Source organism: Nyctereutes procyonoides, unplaced genomic scaffold (genome assembly GCF_905146905.1).
Source record: "Nyctereutes procyonoides isolate TBG_1078 unplaced genomic scaffold, NYPRO_anot_genome, whole genome shotgun sequence".
Lineage (NCBI taxonomy): Eukaryota > Metazoa > Chordata > Mammalia > Carnivora > Canidae > Nyctereutes > Nyctereutes procyonoides.
The window spans coordinates 4,153,169-4,176,981 of NW_026575129.1; the positions used below are offsets into that span (position 1 = coordinate 4,153,169).

General features: G+C 36.8%; 1 protein-coding gene across 2 annotated transcripts in view; it reads left to right on the forward strand.

Annotated features, from left to right (window-relative positions):
• Window positions 1-1,224: 1,224 nt before the first annotated feature.
• The window catches only part of TENT2 (terminal nucleotidyltransferase 2), a 65,905-nt gene continuing 43,316 nt past the window's right edge, over window positions 1,225-23,813 (forward strand). Inside the window, exons 1-4 of one of the 2 annotated variants that reach the window (XM_055342218.1) lie at window positions 1,225-1,411; window positions 8,036-8,209; window positions 8,414-8,503; window positions 11,049-11,286. In XM_055342218.1, the coding sequence (XP_055198193.1) occupies window positions 8,073-8,209; window positions 8,414-8,503; window positions 11,049-11,286 (465 nt within the window). In that variant the 5' untranslated portion in view covers window positions 1,225-1,411; window positions 8,036-8,072. The remainder of the gene's footprint in view (window positions 1,412-8,035; window positions 8,210-8,413; window positions 8,504-11,048; window positions 11,287-23,813) is intronic. The other variant, XM_055342219.1, reaches the window with a different exon arrangement.

Below are 23,813 nucleotides of genomic sequence, written 5' to 3' on the forward strand. Positions count from 1 at the left end.
CTAGGAGCAGAAATGAAAACAGGGCACAAAAATAAGGAAAAAATAGGAAAGCGAAAGACGACTTGGGGATGCGAGATCAGGCAAGTTGATAAGAGCGATCTGGAGAAAAGATGACACCAATCACCCGTTTCAGAACAACGAGAAATTCTTCTGTAGGTGTCCAAGGGAAATAAAGGAATATGGTTAGAAGGTTGACATCGACTAATCCCGACAAGTCATTTTCACGACTATTAAAGCTCCTTCCAGAGCAAATACTAGGTATTTGCTGAATGAAGGAGTATCAGCTATTATTACCAGCAGGGCGCCGAGCCCAGACCCCCTCCCCCCCGCCGCGGTGGAAAAGCCTAACAGCTCGGCGCTCACACGCCACGGAAAAATGGGTCAGGGAAAGACTTTATTTTTTTTAGATTTTATTTATTTAACCATGAGAGACCCAGAGAGAGGAAGAGAGAGGCCGAGGGCACAGCAGGCTGCACGCGGGGAGCCCGACGCGGGCCTCGATCGCGCGACCCCGGGGTCACGCCCTGGGCCGCAGGCGGCGCTAAACCGCGGGGCCGCCCGGGCCGCCCAGGCGCAGACGGTCGGAGGAGGAGACGCGGCATCGCCGCGGCGCCCGAGCCCTCCGCGACCCCGCCGCCCCAGGAGTCCGGCCCCAGGTCCGGCCCCACGTCAGGCCCCACGTCCGGCGCCCGCCGCCGCCAAGCCTCCCCCAGCCGCCGCCGCGGGCTGCCCAGCCAGGCGCCTGCGCACTGCAGCCGCGCCGCGGGAGGGGGCGAGGCGGCCGCAGGAAGTGTGACCCCTGGCTCCCCGCGCGCGGTTCGCATCCGGGGTCGTGGCGGTCTTCCGGGGGCTCCTGACAGGGCTTCCTACGCCGATTTCTCGGCGACTTTCGGGTCTTCCGCTTCTTGCTCCCGCCCCGCACTCGCCACACGCTGGCCGGCATTGAGTTCCTCCGGAGTCGCTCCTCCCCGGCCGCCGAGCGCGGGGTTTAGCTCGCGGGCCGGGCCTGCTGCGGCTGGAGGGGGCGCCCGCCGCGCGCGCCGAGCCCTCGCTGCTCGGGCCGTGGGCCGTGGGCCGTGGGCCCTGGGCCCTGGGCGGGCAGCGCCGGTCGGCCCGGCAGCCCTCCCCCGGCTCCCCTGTGAGTTAGCGGCCTTTGGAACGGGACGCCGTCGGAGAGGCCGGGCCGGGCCGGGCGGGGCGGGGCGGGGGCTCCTCCTGCAGCCGCGCGGCGCGGCTCCCGGGACGGCTCGGACTCGCGCGGCCGCCGGGCTGCTGCGCTCCGTGGGAGAGGCGGGCCGCCGCCTCGGCCGGCTCGCTGCCCTTCCGCGCGCCCCGCTCTCGGTCTAGGACCTCGGGAGGAAGAGTGTCCGGGACCCCTGCGCGGTGTTTCAGAGGGCGCTGAGCCGCCGAGGTGAGTGTCTGCGTCGAGGACTCGAAATCTGAGACGTGTGTTCGGCGGGGCCTCCGTTCTTGGTCTGGCGGGAGGTGCGAGGGGGCTCTGGGCGTCGTGCCGCCCCTCGCGTAGACGCCCTGTCCGGAGGCGAGCCGGGGCCCGAGCCGGGGGGCGGGGGGGGGGCGAGCCCGGGGGCCCGTGTGCGTCGGCCCAGGGCCCCCTCTGGTTCTCCGCCGTCCAGCCCTTTGTTTAAAGTGGCACTTCTTGCCAGTAGGGTGAACGGAAAGGAAACGCGCTGTAAAACTTAGGCTGAATCGGAACTTGTTAACCGGCGATAGTGATTTTGGGGAGGGAAGATCATAACTGAACATGACATCTGTGTGTGTATTACGGGTAACGTAGTATTTCTGTGAATAGTGTCTTGTGTGCTGTTTTGCTACAAGGTTGTGTTTTTTTCTTTTTTTTGGATTTTTTTATTTTTTTGAGAGAGAGGCAGAGGGAGAAGCGGACTCCCCGCTGAGCAGGGAGCCCGATGTGGGATCGTGACCTGAGCCCAAGGCAGCCCCCAGATGCCCTCCTACACGCCCTTTTTTTTTTTTAAAGATTTATTTATTTATTTATTTATGAGAGAGAGAGACAGAGACAGAGAGACACAGGAGGAGGGAGAAGCAGGCTCCATGCCGGGAGCCCGACGCGGGACTCAATCCGGGTCTCCAGGATCGCGCCCTGGGCGGAAGGCAGGCGCCAAACCGCTGAGCCACCCAGGGATCCCCCTCCTACACGCTCTTAATCTGTACAGCCAAGAGGCTCATAGTGGCCAATAATAGTGACATAATTTTGTTGCTGTGTTAGCCCCAATGATGTCTAGTCCGGAAATGCCCCCATAATACTGGCTTTATGTGAAACAGGCCATTTGCCAGTCATTTAAGAAGTGTCTGTTTTAAACCACGTGACAAGACTAATGTTTAGCTCTTGGATGGATCTAATTCTTTTTTTTTATATATATATAAATTTTTTTTTCTCAAACTTTTTTTTTTTAATTTTTTTATTTATTTATGATAGTCACAGAGAGAGAGGGAGAGGCAGAGACACAGGCAGAGGGAGAAGCAGGCTCCATGCACCGGGAGCCCGACGTGGGATTCGATCCCGGGTCTCCAGGACCACGCCCTGGGCCAATGGCAGGCGCCAAACCACTGCGCCACCCAGGGATCTCTATATATATAAATTTATTTTTTATTGGTGTTCGGCTCTAATTCTTAATAAAAAGGAATGTCCTTTTGAAAGCCTTCAGATAGTTTTGGGAACGGGTGAGCAGTATTTAGGAATTGGGACTTTTTGGATTGTGGAGAAAAGTGAGTTTAGGAGATCAGAGGCGTAGGCGTTTGGACACAGTGGGCAGATGACTTGGTTTAGATGCCACAGTTCTGGCTTTTGACTTTTATCCTAGGAGATTCTGCTTTCCGGGAAATCCTAGGATGAAGGATTTATGTAACCTTGAAAGTTCTCTAATTGATTGTGGAGGAGAGGTCAGGTTTCGGAGAGAAATTCCAGGTTGTGAGTTACAGGAGCAAATACTGTGTCAGTAGGAATTACTTTGTAAACTACTCTCATACAGCCCTGGCTCTCATGTATGATTATTTACAAGTAAACCTGTGTAATTTCCCATTAGGTCAGCCTTAGTCAAGAAGCAACTTTTAAGGTTCTTTCCTTAAGACAAGAACCAAATCCAACAGTTTTTAAAACACTTCAGAAGTTCTCAGATTATACTGTTTTATAGTCCTATACATTTTGAGAAACTGATAACTCTTGAGCTAAGAAGAACAGGATACCACCAATATCTGGATTTTATTTATTATGAAGTTATATCTGCTATTTACCACAGTTAACACAGACTAGTGTTTTATGTAGATTATTATGGAGACTTAGTGAAGAAGCCTTTCATTCAGAATAAAGAAAAAAAATTAAGATTTTGTGGAGGTCTCCTTAATTCTGCTGTGGTAATAGGTTTGCTGGATTTTATAATTAAAACTAGAGTCCGTTTAGAAGTGATCCCTTATACTGTATGACAGGTTATTATTTTTGGGTTATTTTAGATTATTCATCAAAATCAGTGTTGAAAGGTATTAGAAAAAATATTAGAAGGAGGAATCGAAATTACTGGACTTTGAGCTTACTTCCTTATCTCTGGATGGTCATGCAGGATGCCTAGGCTGTGGAGCATTGAATTCTGTTGGTTAATTTCCGTAGGCATGATCCTACTGTGAAAGCTTGTCTAGTTAAGAGCCAGACTTGAGGGCCAAGATTCATAATGAGGAGAACCTGACAGATACGTGGTTGTGGAGGGACTGCAAAAGCTTCATTGCTTATCTGGAAATTTGGGATAGGCTGAACTAGATATCTGTCTTAAGGTAAACTTTTGGCTGTGTAATCATTGTAAGCTTTTAAGCCTTGGATAATTTGGTCATTAGCTTTGTAGAGTACTACTGGGCCACAATACATCTTTTGCCTTAGTTTGGATCTTAATATGTCATGGAATAGAAATAAGGTGGAGTCTGGACTGACATGTCATTTTGGGTCTAAAAGTCTCAGTATATGTGGATAGGACTTTATATGGGCCCAGAGGAAAAAATCCAAGAATATAATTTGTAGATGTAAACAAAGTGTCTAGAATTTTAACTGTGAACTGATTTAAATAAATCTGAAAGTAGAACATTTTAATTTTAGCTTTTCTGAATACAAATTCCTTCCCTTGTTTGGTGAGATCTATAGTATTTATATTCCAACAAAATGAAATATCAAGCAAAATTCATTATAATGAATTATATTTAATGTCATTTTCTCATGAATCTTATAAGATTTATGTTTTATGAGAGTTTGGGTCAGGGAAGCAGAATAAAGAAGGCCAGGAAAGAAAAGAGCGTGAACCTGGGCAAGGGTAGAACAAGTCTTTGATTGCATGTCTTGAATCTTGCTTTCTGTGATTGAGTTTTTAATAAGGGGTTGTCTGGAATCCTGCATGGTTCAAGATAATTTGTTTCCTCTGAGCAGTGAAAATTAGTACAGTTTAGCAATTATGATAGGATTGATTTTTTTTTTTTTTTAAACTCTACAATAGGAAGTACAGACTTGTTGTTGAAAAGACTTGATAAATTCTTTTCTGGAGGTAACACCTTGTCTCTTGTTCAGATTAGGGAGTTGGGCACTTTGGATGAGATCTGATGGTGTCCCAAGACTCTTGTTCACAATCCATTATGAACCCTGGACTGGTGAATCTCATTATCTGTGGCCAGCCTCAGGAATTTTAATCTTAAAAAATTGAAAGAAGAACAAAATTTGTATGAGTGATTTATTAGTTTCTTCCCAGATCTTTGTCTTCTTTCTTGTTTTCTCCTTCATTTTTTCCACCCAACTGGTCTCAATACCCAGAGGTAGCTACCATTTCTTTTAGCTGCTTAAGTGTTATTTTCTTCTTTTGTCCTAAAAAAAACCCCAAACAAACAAAAAAACTTAAACCTTCTATATCTTGTTTTTAAAATTGACATCTACCAAAAATGAGGAATTAGCACCTTTATATGCCCTCTTTTATCATTAAATTGTGATGTACAGGGCAGCTCTGGTGGCTCAGTGGTTTAGCACCTCCTTCAGCCCAGGGCATGATCCTGGAGACCCGGGATCAAGTCCCACATCAGGCTCCCTGCATGGATCCTGCTTCTCCTCTGCCTGTGTCTCTGCCTTTCTCTGTGTCTCTGCCTTTCTCTGTGTCTCTCATGAATAAATAAATAAAATCTTAAAAAAATGTGATGTACATGAATATGTAAATGCATGTAATATATAGTATGTATAATCCTTAAATATAATATGTAATAAATGATATATAATGAACATACAACATTTTTTAAAACTAATATGAGTTATTGTGAGAACCAGATAGGTAATGATTATATTTCCTTTTTTTATGTGACTTTTTGAGAGTTTTTTGTTGCTCTTGTTTGTTTAGTCATTTCCTTTTTAACTTGCCACTTTTCTGTTCCTATGAGTATTTCTGCTCTGTTAGCAGAACTTTGTGGTCAGATACATCAAGTAATCTGCCAGTAAAATTTTAAGTGTTTTTTTTCCCTTGGCTATCTTCTTGAAACCCTTTATCCTATTGGCTCTAACTTAAGCTGGTAGCTTCCCTTCACCATCATTCTGGGGAATTTACTTTGTCTCTGCTGTACGGAGCACATCTCCCTTTTCGTGGATCCCAGGTTTTGATACCCTACATGTCTGAACATGTTTGTTTGTTTTTCTCCCTTGCCTTGATATTATAGTTGGGTATGAAATTAGAGCTTGAGAGCATTTCCTTCAGAGACTTGAAAGCACAGACTTCATTGTCTTATGGTTACAGTTTCTGCTGTTGCTAATAAGGAGTTTAAAGACATTTCGATTGTCAGCCTTTTATTTATAACATTTTACTTTTCTGTAATGTTTCATAAGCTTCTTTTTCCTAACGTTCTGAAATTTCACCATAATATATCTTGGTATTCACACACACACACACATATATGTATATATATATATATTTTTTTTTGTGTGTGTGTGTGTACTTTGTTCTCATATGGTCCTTTAATTCTCAGGATTGGCTTTCTTTGGTTTCCTTTTCTTTGCTTTCTCTCTTCTACAGGAACTCCCATTATGTTGAATATTGAACCATATAGTTTGATTCTCTTATGTTTTATTATTTTACTGTCCTGCCTTCTTTCTGCCCTCCACCTGTTTTTCCTTTTTTTTTCTAAGAGATTTCCTCAGTGTTATATTCTATTTTTTTATTCAGTACTTCTGCTTTCAATTTTGTAATTTCCAAGAGGCTTCTCTGGTTTTTAAATAATATATTCCTGTTTTTCTTTTAAAGATTTATTTATTAGAGAGAGAGAGAAAATGCGTGAGTAGGGGGAGGGGCAGAGGGAGGGATTGCAGATTCTGTGCTGAGTGTGGAGGCCAGTATGGGCCACTAGTTTATGTCCCTGAGATCACAACCTGAGCTGAAATCAAGAGTCTTTTGGATGCTCAACTGACTGAGCCACCCAGGCACCCTGAAATAGCATATTCTTATTATATGTATGCAGTGTTTTTTAAATTAATTGTGAATTTTTTTTGGTTTTAATTTGTTTTTGGCATTGTTTTTGTTTATTCCTTGATCTTTGTTTCTAATAGTGATCCATGGATGTTTATATTAAGTGAGAGGTACTAGAAATCTAATTGAAAATTCTGTGTGCATGAGTGGGCAGTTCAGTAGTAGGCTTCACTGTAGGTTGTTTAGCAGGCTTAACTTTTCCTTGGTGGAAAACTGTTACTATATTATAGGTTCTTTGGTTACTGTATTATGTGGTTTCTTTCTCAGTTATTCCATAGATGGATTTTCTAATTGCCTTTGTTGGGAAGGATCCTGTTTTCACTTTGTTGAATTTACTTAATTCTTGCTTTCAGTTTGTTACCTTAACCTATTCTTTGTAAGTTTATAACCTTTTGGAATCAGTCATTGCAAAGTATAAATATCTTATCTCTTGCCTGGTCATTGAATAGTTCTGATTGCTTTGTACAGTAGCTCCCCCTTATCCACAGGGGAGATAGTCCAAGACCCCCAGGGGATGCCTAAAACTGTGGATACTACCTAGCCCTATATATAATTTTTTTTCCATATACATATGTACCTTTAATAAAGTTTAATTTGTGAGTTACGCATAACAACTAATAAGAAAAGATTAGCAACAACTAATAATAAAGTAGAACAATTAGAACAGTATGCTGCAATTAAAATTTTATGAATGTTGTCTCTCAGAGTATCTTCTACTATATTCATCCTTTATGTGATGATGTAGATGAGATGAAGTGAGGTGAATGATATGTATATTGTGACCTAGTGTTAGGCTACTATTGACTTAAGGATATGTCAGGAGGATTATCTACTTCTGGCCTGTGGCTGACTGCAGGTAGGTGAAACCACATAAAGTGAAATCGTGGATAACGGGGGAATGTTATGTATAAATATTCCCCATTGCTCTGGAACAAGGTCTCTTATTGGATGTGTTTTATATAAGTTTTTCATACTTTGAAGAGAATCTCAGATTTTTAGGGTTAGGCAGTACAGATTCCTTCCCTGGTTTGAGCAGATCTGTAAGAAAAGCTGTAAGATCTATATCCTAGGAATGAGGTTGTCATTTTATGGCTTTTACCTTTAAATAAATTAGATTGGGTATAAACATAAGAATCTGTATGGGTTTTTAAAATGTCTGTATTGGGTGGTTTCTTTTGTATTATCACAGTATGTGGTAATAACTTGATTTCTAAAAGATCTGTTGATATTAGAGTAAATTCATCAGAAGTAAGAAACTTGTATGTATTTTACTATCATTTGAATAATAATATTCTTTTTTTGAATAATGATATTCTTAATCTAGATTTAAAACTCATTATTAGCAAGTTCTTTGTTACCTATAGTGGGACTTAGCGATGTTTTTAAATTTTTGAGATAACTGCAAACAAAATTCATAACTGATAACTGATTGCTTTAAATAGTAGTTACTTGTTAATAAAGAGTTCAGTAGTTAATAAGCAGTTCAATATTTTTAACATATAATAATTTGTTTTTAAAATCTATTCTAGGTAGAAGAATACATGTTCACTTTTAGTGAACAAGAGCATGTTCCCAAACTCAATTTTGGGTCGCCCGCCTTTCACCCCAAACCATCAACAGCATAATAACTTCTTTGCCCTGTCGCCAACTCTTTACTCACACCAGCAGCTTATAGATGCACAGTTCAATTTTCAGAATACAGAGTAAGTGTGGTGATATTTTGGTCCATATCATTTAAATTTTTTTTTCTACTTGGCAAAAACCCTTTTTATATGAAATATTTGAAGTTAAAATGTCATTGTCTTGTTTTCTTTTGATCGGTGAAATATTTAGTTTTTATGAAATTGTTTTTTATGTTTTTAAGGAAAAAATGTTTATTACTACTGTTCTTTATGTGTTTTTGGTAGCTTGTCAAGAGCTGTGTCTTTACAGCAATTGACATATGGAAATGTCAGTCCAATACAGACCTCAACTTCTCCATTATTTCGAGGAAGGAAGTAAGTATTTCTTAATTATTTTAAATATTTAAAAAATTTTAGGGATATTTTTGTTGATTTATTCCTGCCATTGCAAATTTTAGATGGAATGAAGTTCTATTTTTTCAGAATACTACTTTTAATTGAGATAGTAACTAAAGTAGATGGTTTTCTGTATTAGTTTACTAGGGCTACTACAACAAAGTATAACACACTGAGTGACTTAAAGAACAGAACTTTATTTTCTCATAATTCTGGAGGCCATAAGTCTAAGATCAAGGTGTTGGCAGGTTTGGTGTCTTCTGAGGCTTCCCTCTTTGGCTTGTAGATGGCTGCCTTCTCTGTGTCCTACATGGTCATGCCTTTGTGTTTTCTGTGTCCTGATCGCCTCTTGTAGGGATACTAGTCATATGGGATTAGGGCCTGCTTTTATATATATATATATATATATATATATATATATATATATATATATATATATATATACATACATACATACACATACTTATTCATGAAAGACACAGAGAGAGAAAGAGAGAGAGGCAGAGACACAGGCAGAGGGAGAAGCAGGCTCCATGCAGGGAGCCTGACGCTGGACTCGATCCTGGGACTACAGGATCACACCCTGGGTGGAAGGCAGGTGCTAAATTGCTGAGCCACCCAGGGATTCCCCAGGGCCTGCTTTAATGACACCATTGTAACTTCTTTAAAGGCCAAATGCCCAAAACCACATTTTTGAGGTACTGGGTATTAGGGCTTAACCATAAAAATTTTGAGGGTATACAGTTCAGCACATAATACCTTCTTTCTAGTAAAGTTTGCTATATGATTTATCTAAATCTTACATGGGTAAGGTTCCATAATATTTCAGTAAAAATTCTTGCATAACTTGAAGCTTTCTATAGAGAAGTCAGAGCCAGTTAGTTTTAATCAATTAAAAGAAATGGATATATTACAAAGTAATTATAATAGAACTTTAGAGATGATTATTAAAATAAAATTTGGCAGTACTTGTAAAATACTGCTGTTTAAACCTGTATAAACATTCCATAACTATGTTCAATTAAAAATAACACTGAGAATTACTGATCACTCATGTAGTCAGCGTTGTTCTTAGGACTCTACAAATGATTAAGTTTCACAACACTGAGATGTTATCCCTCTTCTGTTGAGAAAGATGAAGCACACAGAGGTTAAGCAACTAGTTAATTCAGGTGGAAGCACAACTCGGATGTAGGCAGTCTGGCTCTACATTCTCTGCTTAGATGCACCGTGAGTTCTTCAAAGTTGTTGTGGAAAGCTATCTAGTGACGCTGAAAGTATTGACTTTATTCAGATTTTAACTTTTTTGAGATTGTGTGGATAGCTAACTTGTGAATCACAAATGAAAATAAATTCCATTGGCTCATAGTTAGACATTTTAAAAACTAAAATTGGGATTCTCAGTAGAAGGTATTTAAAGTTAAATCACTTTTATGTTAAAAGGTACTAAATATGCTCTCATGTTTTTAGCATTGTACATTTTTACCTGTAAGAGTTCCACATATTTTATGGGTCAAGGAGGGAAGAATCAGTGTAATCCTAAAGGAGTTTTATAATAAAAACGTCAGGTAGCTATGACCCATAGAATTTTAGAGCTTAAAAGAGATCAAACCATTTCCCGTGGTCTGAAGTATAATTTTTAATTATTTCCTTTTGTTTTTTTATTTTGAAAATTTTATACCTCCAGAAAACTTTAAAGAGCAGTACAATAATCCCCTGTATGCGGTTTACCTAGATTCATGAAAGTTTCGCTACATTTTTTTTTTTTGCCTCTTGTTCTCTCTACCCTTACTTTTTTCCTAAACCATGTGAAAAAGTTGTAGATATCACTTCATTTTATCCCAGAGCACATTAGTATGTTCCTCCTAAGAACAAGGATATTCTCCTAATAACTAAAATACACTTTGTCATGCCAAGGAATTTAACATTAATACATTACCATTATCTGAAATGCAATTAATTTTCATATTTCTTTAGTAGTTCATTGTCTTTAAGCTTTTTAATATAATCTTTTCAACTGATGAGCCAGAACTCATCAGGTGGATTTAAAGAGCCTATTTGTTTATTTACTTATTAATTTTTAAGTTTTATTTTTAAGTAATCTCTACATCTAATGTGGGTTTGAACTCACAACCCCAAGATTAAGTCTCACGCTCTACTGCTGAGCCGGCCAGGTGCCCCTTAAAGAACCTTTTATTATTAGTGTTTCTATGAATAGAAGTTTTCCCACAAAGTATTCACTGATGAGATAAAAACATTGGGGTAGTTCAAATGTAGGAGACTAACCCTGATGTACATATGTAGTTTTTTAAAATAAACATTATTTCTACTCATTTTTCCTAGGGTATTTTTCTAAGGCATCTCTTATGTTCACAGTGAATATTTTAAGATTCCTATAGAGCTAATAATGTGGCCTTGCTGAAAGAGTCAGTATTGGTATTTGTTACTTATATATTTTTAATTTTTTCTGTTTGTTATTAGAAAGTTATATCTTTAATCACTAAGGTATATTGCTTGTTTTCAGGAGATTAAGCGATGAAAAAAACCTTCCTCTTGACGGTAAACGGCAACGTTTCCATTCACCCCACCAAGAACCAACTATAGTTAACCACATAGTGCCTTTATCAGGTGAAAGAAGATACTCAATGCCGCCATTGTTTCATACACATTATGTACCAGATATAGTCAGATGTGTTCCACCTTTTCGAGAAATACCATTTTTAGAACCTAGAGAAATCACACTGCCTGAGGCCAAAGATAAGGTAATAATGATGTAGATTTTAGTTTTAACTTTTGGGAAATTAATATAATGTACTGAAAACACTGGACATACCTAATGTTTTGGATTAAGTAGAATATGCCTTTTTTTGCTCTGTTTAAACTATTCAGCAGTTTTCTGTCTAAATTTGATTTTTAAATTTTTGTTAGCTGTTCTTTTATGGAAGTGTAGCTTTCATATCAGGAAATCATATTTTCTCTGATTTATAAAAATCTAGATTAGAGCTCAGAACATTTGATTTCTTAGTTTAGAAAACCCTGTTATTATTTTTATTATAGAGAAACACATTTTCATATGGTTATTGTAATAAAGTGCCAAAAAGCATTTTCCTTTGGGATTTTTGTGTTTGTCATGAGGTTTTTGAATGTCAAAAATAGAGAATCCAGGTGTCACCGAAAGACTAATATATTTAGAGTGATATGATGAAAGATTTATCAGATACATTTGTGAAAAACATTTCAAATAAATGAATTGAAGCTGTTGAAAAATTTTTGGAAAATGACAGTATCAGGCTTAGGGAACAATGAGTTATTTAACATTAATATTAGAAGCACATCCACTCCCCCCCCCAATTCTAGGTTATTTAGAAGAGTTTGTAATGTAAATATCTGTGTTCTCTTGGCTTGTCTATAGCTTATATTTGCTGTTTTTGCATTTTCTTTTTTTTTTTTAAGATTTTATTTATTTATTCATGAGAGAGAGAGAGAGAGGCAGAGACACAGGCAGAGGGAGAACCAGGCTCCATGCATGGAGCCTGATGTGGGACTCGATCCCAGGTCTCTAGGATCACGCCCTGGGCTGAAGGAGGCGCTAAACTGCTGAGCCACCCATGCTGCCCTGTTTTTGCATTTTCAAAGCTCCTCCACTTTCAAGAAATATGACATTTGTAGGCTAAGGAGAATGATCCTGAAGAGTATAGTGACTGTTTTACTGATCTTTGGGTTCCTAGAAACCAGCATAGGTCTGGAACATAGTAAGTTTGCAGAAAATGTTGGGTCAAAAAAGGAACGCTTGCTTCATTCTTCAGTTGTGCTGCTTTTTATTCCTTTATCTTTCTTTCTTTGTTTAAGATATAACTGTCATAAAACCCACTCTTAAGTATATGATTCAGTGGTTTTTAGTGTATTTGCAAAGTGCTGCAGTCATCACCACTATCTAATTCTAGTATATTTGCGTCATCCCCAGAAGAAACCTTATATCCAGTAGCAGTCCCTTCCCATACCTGACCTTCCCAACCTGCTCCCCCTGCCTTTGGCAACCACCAATTGATTTTTTATCTCCCAAGGATTTACTTTCTGGACATTTCATATAAATGGAATCATACATTATATTGTCTTGCTTTTTTCATTTAGCATACTTTCAAGGTTCATCCATGAATGTGGCATGTGTCAGTTTTTTTGTCTCTTTATAGCTAAATAATATTCCATTTTATAGATCTATCTGTTTGTGCATTCATCAGTTGATCAACTCTGGGGCTGTTTTAATCTGTGTACAAGTTTTTGTGTGGACATATTTTCACTTCTCTTGGGTATATACCTAGTGAAATTATTCGTAATGTGGTAACTATAAGTTTTTGAGGAATTGCCAACGTGTTTTCTAAAGTGGCTATGCCATTTTACATTCTCACCAACAGTGTATGAGTGTTCTAATTTCTCTACATCCTTTTCAACACTTGTTATTGTCTTATTTTTGATTATAGCCATCCTAGTGGGTATGAAATGGTATCTTATTATGATTTTGATTTCCATTTCACTAGTGACTAATGATGTTGGTCATCTTTTCATTTGCATGTTGGCCATTGTGTATCTTCTTTGGATAACTGTCTATTCAGATCTTCTGCCCATTTTTTAATTGGGTTATTTATTTTTTATTGTTGAGTTGTAAGAGTTCGTTATATGTTCTGAATATTAGACTTCTGTCAGATACATGATTTGCAAATATATTCTCCCATTCTGTGGTTTGTCTTTTTCCTTTCTTGTTGGTGTCCTTTGAAACGCAGAAGCTTTTCATTTTAATGAAGTCCAATATATCTGTTTTTCTTTGGTTGCTGGAGCTTTTGATGATATATATATATATATATATATATATAAGAAATCATTGCCTGATCCAAGATCACAAAAATTAATGTCTGTGTTATTCTAAGAGTTTTATAGTTTAAGCTTTTAGACTTAGGTCTTTGGTCCGTTTTGAGTTAATTTTTGTATGATATGAAATAGGGTCCAACTTCATTCTTATACTGTTAGTCCAGTAGTCCTAGCACTATTTATTAACATGATTCTGTCATTCTTTTGTTATTATTAAGTAGGAAAGCTGTTAGGGAAAACCAGCAGGAGGGAGGAAGAGACAAGTAGAATGGGAAAAGACTGACTTGAGAAGTTTTGGTAGTGTTTCCATACCGTCTCCTCCCCCCATTTCCCACCGCCCCATTCATTCTCCTTTCTTTGCTTTCTCATTTTAAAGAAACTCTTGTAATGCTATAGTGTGAAAGCCTGTGGTATGAATCAAATCTGACCAACTCTTTGAATATATAAGGATCTTTTACTATTTTTTGGTTTTTAATGTATATATGCAGGCTCATTTTTAGTGGAATTTATAAGTATTGAATTTTTCTATATTTTTGCTTGTATCTTTATGTCTATAATAGTTAACTGTTAGAACTAACTAAATAACTGCTGGTTCTGCATATAGACTAGGCATATGTTGAGTCTCAGTAAATATAATAATTTATATTAATCAATATATACCATCCAGTAAAGTATGAGTAACTTTTTCTTTTCTTAATAGCATAGGAAAAGATTCTCTCAAACCTCATGTTTCTCAGAGAAGCATTTATTTCAGAAAGATAAAGATATATTTTGTTGTTGAGCCAGTTTCTTTGAGTGCTTTCTACCTGCCTAGTTGTAGGAGAAAAAAGACAAGCAGTTAGTTCTGTGTTCATTCTTTTAAGCAAACACTTTTAAAGAAAACATTTATTGCTGTCTTTTCTCTTCTAGGCATTCTACATATGTTATGTCATTTAGTCTTTTCAACAACCCCATGACATGGATATTATCCTAATTTTACTGAGGCTCAGAAAGCTAAATAACTTGCTCAAGGTCACAGCTAGTAAGTGACACAACCAAGATTTGACCCTTGTCTCTGATAATACAAAGAGGAGGAACTTAAGATGCTTAAAATTAAGGGTAGGGAGATGACAGTCTTAGAACTGACTATAACACCAGGTAATCTGTGCCAGTAATAGCTAATATTAATAAACGGTTTTCTTGCCAACAGTGTGCTCAATGGTTTGTATTGTTTGCCTCTGTTTACCTCTGCTTCAGTGTGAACTGAATGGGAGCTTCAGTGTGAAATAAAAATGGAGTAGTAGTTTGGGGCCTTGAATTCACAGTAGAATGCCATTGAAGGTTTTTTAGTAGAGGAATAGCACAACCAGATTGGCATTTTGGGGAAGATAGTTCTTGTGGTATAGTGGAGTTTAGCTTAGAATAAGGAGGGCCTAGAACATGGATGATTAGAACCTTGGAAGCTGTTAAATTAATTCAGATGAGAGGTGCTGAAGCTTTCAGTTATGGCATGTGGTGGGAAAGATGTGAGAGACCATGCATAAAGAAAATTGGTAGAATGTGTGGAATCATTGAATATAGGGAAGAGAGGAAGAAAGGGGCATTTGTGACTCTAGTGATTTGATTTTGGACTACTTAACAGAGATAAGGAACATAGATTTGGGGTGTATAAATTAATTGAGCAACTAGTCAAGATCTTTTTGGAACTGGGAAGATTTGTAATTTTTGTGCTCTTGTGAAAGCTCGTATTCTGCAAATTGCACACTAAGAATATAGGGCTATGGGAAAATAGGGCTGGAGTAGGTTGCTCAAAATCCACACAATTTTGTAACCAGAACACTATCAAGAGTAATAATCGACACCTTGGGAAATAACTTGGTCAGACCAGGTAGGCAGCTTAGTATGGCTAATGCTACTGCAGGGGATATTAAAAATATACAAAATAGAGTTGAGATATTGCCTTGTGGACATTGAGACAAGGCAGTTAAAAGTGGAGCTCTGAGTCCGTGAGGCTGTTGTTAGTAGACACAGAAGGAAATAATCAGCAGAGAGCTGTTTGAGGCTGGGGGGATGCTTCATTGAGTGGAAACCATCAATATAGTGGGAACCCAGATAGGTGGGACTTACTTTTAGTTGTGTTAGATCTATAAGGACTCCTACCTGTGTGGTAGTCAAACTGAGAGATTCTTTTTCTTTCTCAGGAAGGTTATGATGCATAATTTCAGCTCTGTGTGCAAATTAATTAACACATTGAATTGATACCATTTACCTACTTATCAGCTGTTTATAAGTTCATTGGTATTGTAGAAAAATACGTTGTAGTTAAATTGGCAGTATGTATTTCAGAATCAAGACAGGGCCAGAGATATGAATCCTGAAGTCACCTGCAATTAAAAGTAACAATTGAAACTCTTGGAGTAGACTAGATTCTGTATTTATTTAGTATTCAACAGATATTTGTGAGTGCTGTTAATCTGTGTGCTACAATGTTGTACCACAGTGTTGTGCTAAATATACATGGTCACGGTCTCTTTACCATGTACATACATAACAGTATAGTAAAAGGGAGAACTATTAAAGAACAACCATTTAAATTAGTTTTATTTATATATTTGTAAGTGCAATCAAAGGAAGTTACAGTGCTGAGGGAATGTTTTTTGAGGTCAGGGATGGTCTAGGGGAGATAATATTTGAGCTGAGATCTAAAAGATGAGTTGGGGGTGAACTAGTGAAAGAATGGTGGGGTTGTAGACAATGCTGTGGGAAGAAGGAACAACATCTTTGAAGGTCCTTCTGTAGAAAGGAGCATGGAATATGCAAGGAACTGAAAGGCCAACTTGGCTAGAGTTTGGTTGATTAGGGGAGAGTGGCTAGAAGTAGGGAGAGGGCCAAAGACTAGTGCCATTTTGGTGTTCAGCCTAAGAACAGTGGTAAACCAGGCAGGGTTTTCTTAGGCCGTGAAGAAAGGTCAGTTAAAATTATTCTGACTGCAGTTTATGAATTTGAACAATGGTAGATGTAGGAAGTCATTGTAGTATTTTATTCAAGGTGAGAAATAATGATGCCTTGAATTATGAAGTGTTGGTAGTTAATATGAAGAGAAGTTGATGGATTTAAGCTGTATTTGGGAATTGGAATTGATAGGATTTGGTGATTAGATTAGGTCACAAGCCTCTGGATTCTTGACATTTTAGACCAACTTTCTTTAATGCTGGTTTGTGCATCTTAGCATGTCTAGCTCCATTCCTGGCTTCAGCTCCCCGGATGCCACCAATCCTGTTACGAGAAACAAAAGTCTCCAGACATTGCCAAATGTCCCTTGGGGTGAGGGTGGGGAGCAGAACTGCCGCTTGTTGAGAACCACTGGATTATATAGAGATGAAGATACTGAGGATTACTTCCAAGTTTCAGCCTTCTAGATGGATTCATGGTAGGACCATTAACTGAGATGGAACAAAATGGAAGAGGAGCAATTCTCTGGGTGTGTGTGTGTGTGTGTGTGTGTGTGTGTGTGAGTGTGAGATAGGAATTGGAGGATAAGCAGGGGGCTTATGAAGTCTGTGGACATGTTGTCTTTATTGTGCATTTGAAACATCAAATTAGATATTAGAGATGATAGTTTAACATTATAGATCTGGAATTCAAAGGGAAGATATTGACCAGAAATGTACATTTGGTAATCATTGTTGTAGATGGTAATTGAAGCCAAAACTGTGGATATGATTTTTTAGGGAGAGAAGAGAGCCTGGATTCAAGACTGAAATAGTTGGTAGGGAGAATGAGAAAAGAGAAATGGAAACTAAAAGTATATGCAACTGTTTTTAGGAAAATTGCCTGTGAAGGTGAGGAGCTAAAGATTTGAAGTTGAAACAAAGGTGGTTTTTAAATTTATTTTTATTATTATTTTTTAATTTGTAAGATTGGAGAAACTTTAACCACTATAAATGTTTATGGGAAAGATTTAGTGGAGAGAGAGGAGATTGACTACCTACTCTGCAAAGAAAAGAACAATCATGAATAAGGTTCCTCAGAAGGTAGAAGGAGCATGGATCCTGCTTATATAGGTGGAGTGTCTGGCTTTATAAGAGAAAATTTTGGAATTGGATGATAGGAGGAGGGGAATAGGTATAGATAATCAGGAAGTTTGTAGATACGATATGGAGAAGTTAATGTGGAGTTCCCATAGTTGAGTGGCTTCTTCCTGTTTCTTTCTGAGTTATTATGCAAGGTCATCTGTTATGAGTGAGGAGAATGAAGTGGGATGTGGATGTCCAAGGTTTGAGAATAGTGGAGAAGGTTTAAAATAGCATTGATTGAGTCCAGGAAATCAAGCTGTGACAGAGAAATAGAATGAAGAAGACTTGAAACAGTCCTTGCTGAATAGTTTAGGGGACTCACCTTGGATTGGTAAAAATGAATTTATTGGAATTAATAATAAATCAGTCAGCTGCTTCAGCCAGCTCCAAGGAAAGATTTTGTTAGAAGTTTTAATTACTTTGAAAGTTCATATTCTGTATTTTGAAACCTAAAGATTTAAGTTTTGAAAATGAATACTCTTGAGTTTACTTCTTTCACTCTTTTAAAATCTTTTGTCTTTCAAGTTGCTATATTAACAAACAACTCTAAGTAAAATATCTGAATTACCTTTCTTGAGTTAACTTTTATTTCATTCTAGCTTTTGGGTGAATATATGGTTGCCTGGACAAAAAAGAGGCTGTAGAGGAATCGAGAGTTAACCAAGCTCCTGAATTCTATCTATTATAACTGTTCTTTGGAAATTCTGGTTAGTTTGAAGATATGTGAATTGAAGTAATTGATTTTGAATTTTTAGTTGAGATGAGGTTAGGTTTTCTTGGTATTGATTATAAAATAAAAAGATGATTATGAATGAATTACTCAAGATACCTTGTATAATGTTTAATTTTGGAAAGGAGAAAAATTATGGATCCCCTTGGTACCCTTAGAGGAATAGTTTCAGGACAGTTACAGATCTCTTAGAGACTCTATCTTTAAAAATTTTTTTAAAATTTCATTATTGTACTTTGTTTCAAAACAAATTAAAAAAGGTTAATGTTTGTAAAGCATTAGCTTACTGAATATAGTTGGTCCTTGAACATCACAGGGGTGCCAGTCTCCTATGTAGTTGAAAATCCCTGTATAACTTCTCTGCTGGTGGCCTGCTGTATGTTATATGTATTATATACTGTGTTCTTAAATAAACTGGAGAACAAATGTTAAAATCATATGGAAGAGAAAATATGATTATATTACTATGCTGCGTTTATCGAAAAAAGTGTAGGTGGACCTGTGTGGTTCAAACCTGTGTTATTCAAAGGTCAGCTGTAGTTGAAATGTGTGTATGCCCACATCTCCTACCTACCTCCTTTTTTCTAGCTTTATTGAGATATGAGTGACAAAAATTGTATGTATTTAAGGTGTACACTATAATGTCTATACATTGTTAAATGATTACCATAATCAAGCTAATGTCCTTCACCTCAAAGTTAACTGTATTTTTTTGTGGTGAGAACAACTGAGATCTATTCTTTTTTTTTTTTTTTTTAATTTTATTTATTCATGAGAGCCACAGAGATAGAGAGAGAGAGGCAGAGACATAGGCAGAGGGAGAAGCAGGCTCCATGCAGGGAGCCGGAGGTGGGACTCGATCCCAGGGCTCCAGTATCACGCCCTGGGCTGAAGGCAGATGCTCAACTGCTGAGCCACCCAGGAATCCCAACTGAGATCTATTCTCTTAGCAAATTTCAAATATATAATGCATTATTATTAATTAAAGTCACTATATTGTACCTTATATTTCCAGAGCGGTCTTATAGCTGCAAGTTTGTATGCTTTGACCAACATCATCCCATTCTCCCCATACCTTCCAGCTCCTGATAATCACCGTTCTATTCTGCTTATTAATTTGACTTTTTTAGATTTCATATGTGAGATGCAATATTTTCTTTTTATGTCTAGCTTATTTCATTTAGCATAATGTCTCCAGGTTTGTCCATGTTGCAAATGGCATAATTTCCTTCTTTGTAAGGCCAAATAATATTCCATTGTGTGTGTATATGTTGTGGCTATGTATGTATATGTATATGTGTATGTATACCACGTTTCTTTATTCATTCATCCATTGACAGACTTTTAGGTTGTTTCCATATCTTGGCTACTATGTTTAATGCTGCAGTGAACATGGAAGTGCAGATATCTTTTTGAGATAGTAATTTTATTTCTTTTGAATATCCAGAAGTGGAATTGCTGGATGATATGATCATTCTATTTTTAATTTTTTGAGGAGCCTCCATATTGTTTTCCAGTGTGGTTGTACCAATTTACATTCTCACCAACAGTGTATAAGGATTTCCTTTTCTCTACATCCTTGCCAATACTTGTTACCTTGAACTTTTTGATAGTAGCCGTTTAACCAGTGTGAGATGATATCTCATTGTGGATTTGATTTGCATTTCCCTGATGATTAGTAATGTTGAGCACCTTTACAGGTACCTGTTGGCTTTTGTGTGTCTTCTTTGGAAAAATGTTCAGGTCCTTTGCCCATTTTTAAATTGGGTGATTGATTGCTGTTGAATCATAAGGGTTTCTTATAGATTTTGGATATTAATCCCTTATTGAGTATATCATTTGCAAATATATTTTCCCATTCTGTAAGTGGCTTTTTCATTTTGTTGGCTGTTTATTGAGCTGTGCAGAAACTTTTTAGTTTGATGTAGTCCTACTTGTTGATTTTAGCTTTTGTTGCCTGTGCTTTTAGTGTTGGGTCAAAAAAAATCATTGCAAGACCATTCTCAAGGAGTTTTACCCTATGTTTTCTAAAGAGTTTTACAGTTTCAGGTCTTATATTTAAATCTTTAATCCACTTTGCATTGATTTTTGTGCATGGTGTAAGATATGGGTCTAAATTCATTCTTTTGCATATAGATATCCAGTTTCCCTGACATTGTTGAAGACTGTCCTTTTTCCATTGTGTATTCTTGGCACCTCTGTCAAAGATGAGTTAGCTGTATACGTAAGGGTTTATTTCTGGGCTCTCTAGTGGTCTCTGTGTCTGTTTTTATGCCAGTACTATACTATTTTGATTACTATAGCTTTGTAATATAATTTGAAATTAGGATTGTGATGCTTCCATCTTTGTTCTTACTCAAGATTGCTATAGCTATTCTGGGTTATTTGTGGTTCCATAGGACTTTTTAGCAATACTTTTTTTTTTCTATTTCTGTGAAAAATGCCATTGGAGTTTTGTAGGGATTGCATTAAATCTATAGATTGATTTGGGTTCTATGGACTTTTTAACAATTTTAATTCTTCCAATCCATGAATGCGGGATATCTTTCCATTTATTTGTTGTCTTCAGTTTCTTTTGTCAATATTTTATAGTTTTCATTGTAGAGATCTTTCACTTCCTTGGTTATTAAATTTATTCCTAGAGCTCTATCTTTCTAATGTATGTGTCAGAAAAGTTTTGAAAGCTACTGAAATGTATTTTTATGTAGAAAATCTAGGCTAGGACTCTGCACAAAAGGTCCTCAAGTGAAAGCTTGTTTTGTTTTTCCATTCTCCTTTTACTTCTTGGTCAAGTTCAGTAATATATACCTAGAAGCAGTCAAACTTGAGAAAGAAATCAGCAATTCAAACTGCCTAATCAGTGTGCGAGTTTATAAATTAAGAAGACTCTACTCCTAATAGAAACATCATAATTTAACACACCAGCAAGGAACATGTTGTTTTTGGCATGAGATTTTCCTGATTTTATTTTAGTTTAGTTTATTTTAAGAGAAAGGGATTTCAGCATCAATAATGAATTTAAACCATTATTATATATCTAGCTTTATTTTACTCAGTAATTAGTACCAGCTTTTCTGTAGTTACAGATGTAACAAGGATTATGGCAATTTTTGTTGCCTAAGGGGAGAGAGCAAGAGACAGCCTGAGGAATTGCCAATGTTTGTTGAAATGCTTATGAATTAATAACTAATGTTTTCTGTACTATATTTAATTTTATTTCCCTTGTCTTTGAAAGCTCTCTACTAACTTGTGTTTATTTTTTCAAATGGCACTTATATTTAGTAAAAAACCTGTTACCATTTTCGTATAGTATATGATAAGCTCTTGGTAATGCCAGCTCAATTTTTATTTTTATTTTTATTTTTATTTTTATTTTTATTTTTATTTTTATTTACATGGGGACCCAGGTAATGGGGACAGATGTAGAAGCTGCTGAGAATGACACGTGAAAGTTAGACCTTAAGCTTTATTTATCGACACATTTAAAAACTTTTCTGAATCTCAATCTATACTTGTCCTTGATGGCTTGTGTTGACCTAAGACAACTTCATTGGTAATTTGTTTGGGACTGACTTTGAAGACAGGTTATAATACTTTTTAGGAAAAATGAGCATTTATATTTGGAAGAAACGTTATTTTTAGTATTTTATGCTATATGTAGGTAAATCTTTTGTACAGTTTTGAACAGATACAAGTTTTACTTATAGTGAGAAATATCTTCTACAGTTACTTTTAATTAAAATAATAGATCTTGGGAGGGCAGCCTAAATGGAAAGTGTTGTAGAGATTGAAACAACTTTAAGAATAATCTATTATATAGGTACTATGTTGGAATAATGTTTTTAAACTAATGATGAAGAAAAATATGCTTCTGAGTGAAATAAAAGCAATTAAAGAAAATTCCTGAAGTGCTATTTATAGTCACTTTGGTATTACATATATGATTTGAATATTTAATGCCCGATATTCATCAGCCAAAGAGAATTCATATCATACATTTCATGCCCCACACCAGAATTATAAGAACATTGAGCCATCTTCTGAAATATTTCTCTAAATTTAAGTAGAAGTCTTATTTTAGCATGTTGGTACATTTGTTTTGAGTTTTTTTTTATTTGTACTCTATATTCTGTATGGTGTCTGTTCTAGAATTCAAGAACATAATTTGATAATGTGAATCCTTAAGTAAATAGCTAGTGAAGAGAATTCTTTTGTATAGAAACCTATTAGTTCTCCATTATAGCAGTACTTGAAAAAAAAGAAATGTTTCCGTGAATATAAAAAAGAGAAAGGAGCAAGTATATATAATTTTATATTTTTCACATAATCATAATTTTTTTGTATACGAATGTTTTTATATGAATATGATTTTTCAGATGAAAGAACTTTATAAATATGAAAAAATTTCATTTGAGCATTGTTATAAAGAAGTTTCTTTTTTGTTACTCAAGAAAGGTAGTTATATGTAGGATGCTACTTATTATTAGTTCTAGGATTTTGTTGATCTACCTGAATCTCTAGATCAGGGGGTTGGCAAAATTTTTTCTATAAGGGCCAATTAGTAAGTATTTTAGATATGTGGGCTATGTGGGGCCTTTGTTAAATATTTTTTCTTTTCTTTCTTTTTGAAACAGTGCTTAAAAAATGTAAAAATTATTCTATTTTACTGGCTGCAAAACAGTTCAGGGGCAGTATTTGGCTTACAGGCCATAGTTTGCCAACCCTGCAAATGAATAAAACTTAATTGTTCAAGTGTCATTTAAAATTTTATGTTAACCACTTTACCAGCAACTTCTTTCAAACCTTTTATTAACTTGGATGCTTTTTAAAAAGCTTTATTATGGAAAATATCAAATATATAAATAGAATATAGTATCATAAATCTTCGTATCACTGAGCTGTATTTAAAAACCACCAGCATACTACCAATTTTATTTTATCTGTACCTCTCTCCCTCATTAGTTTGAAGCACATGAAAGGTGTATCATTATATTCACAAATACTTCAGTATTCTTTTTTATCTTTTAAATCTATCCTCTTGCCTATGCCATGCTTTCTTGATTACTATAACTGTTATTGTAAGTCAGTCTTGAAGTCTGGCAAGGTAAATTCTCCAACTTTTCCATCCCTTTTTTCAGCTTATCTTGGTCTTTTGCCTTTCAAATAAGATTTAAGGTTATTTTCTCAATTTCTAGAAACAAACTTGCTAGGTATCTTATTTTGTTTTGATTGCCTTGGCTCTATGGATTAATTTTAGGAGCATTAACATTTTAACAGTAGTTACTTGATCCATGAACATGGTGTAGCCTTCCATTTATTTAGGTTTTTAATTTCTCACATCACTATCTTGTAATTTTAAGTATACAAGTTTTATATACTTTGTGGTAAATATACTTCTAAATATTTATTGTTTTTTACTGATATTGACAAGTTTTTAAAATGTAGATTTCCAGTTGTTTTTTGTTAGTACTAGTATATATACTTGATAGTCACTTATCCTTTTAGAAAATGAAAACACAAGAGAAGAAGCCTTGGCTTGATATAGTATCTTAAAATTTCCATTAGTTTTGTGAACATGTCTTTCTGGTGTGTGTTTGATTATCTGTAGCAGTGTTACTCTATTCTTAGTTTTCTTATAAAA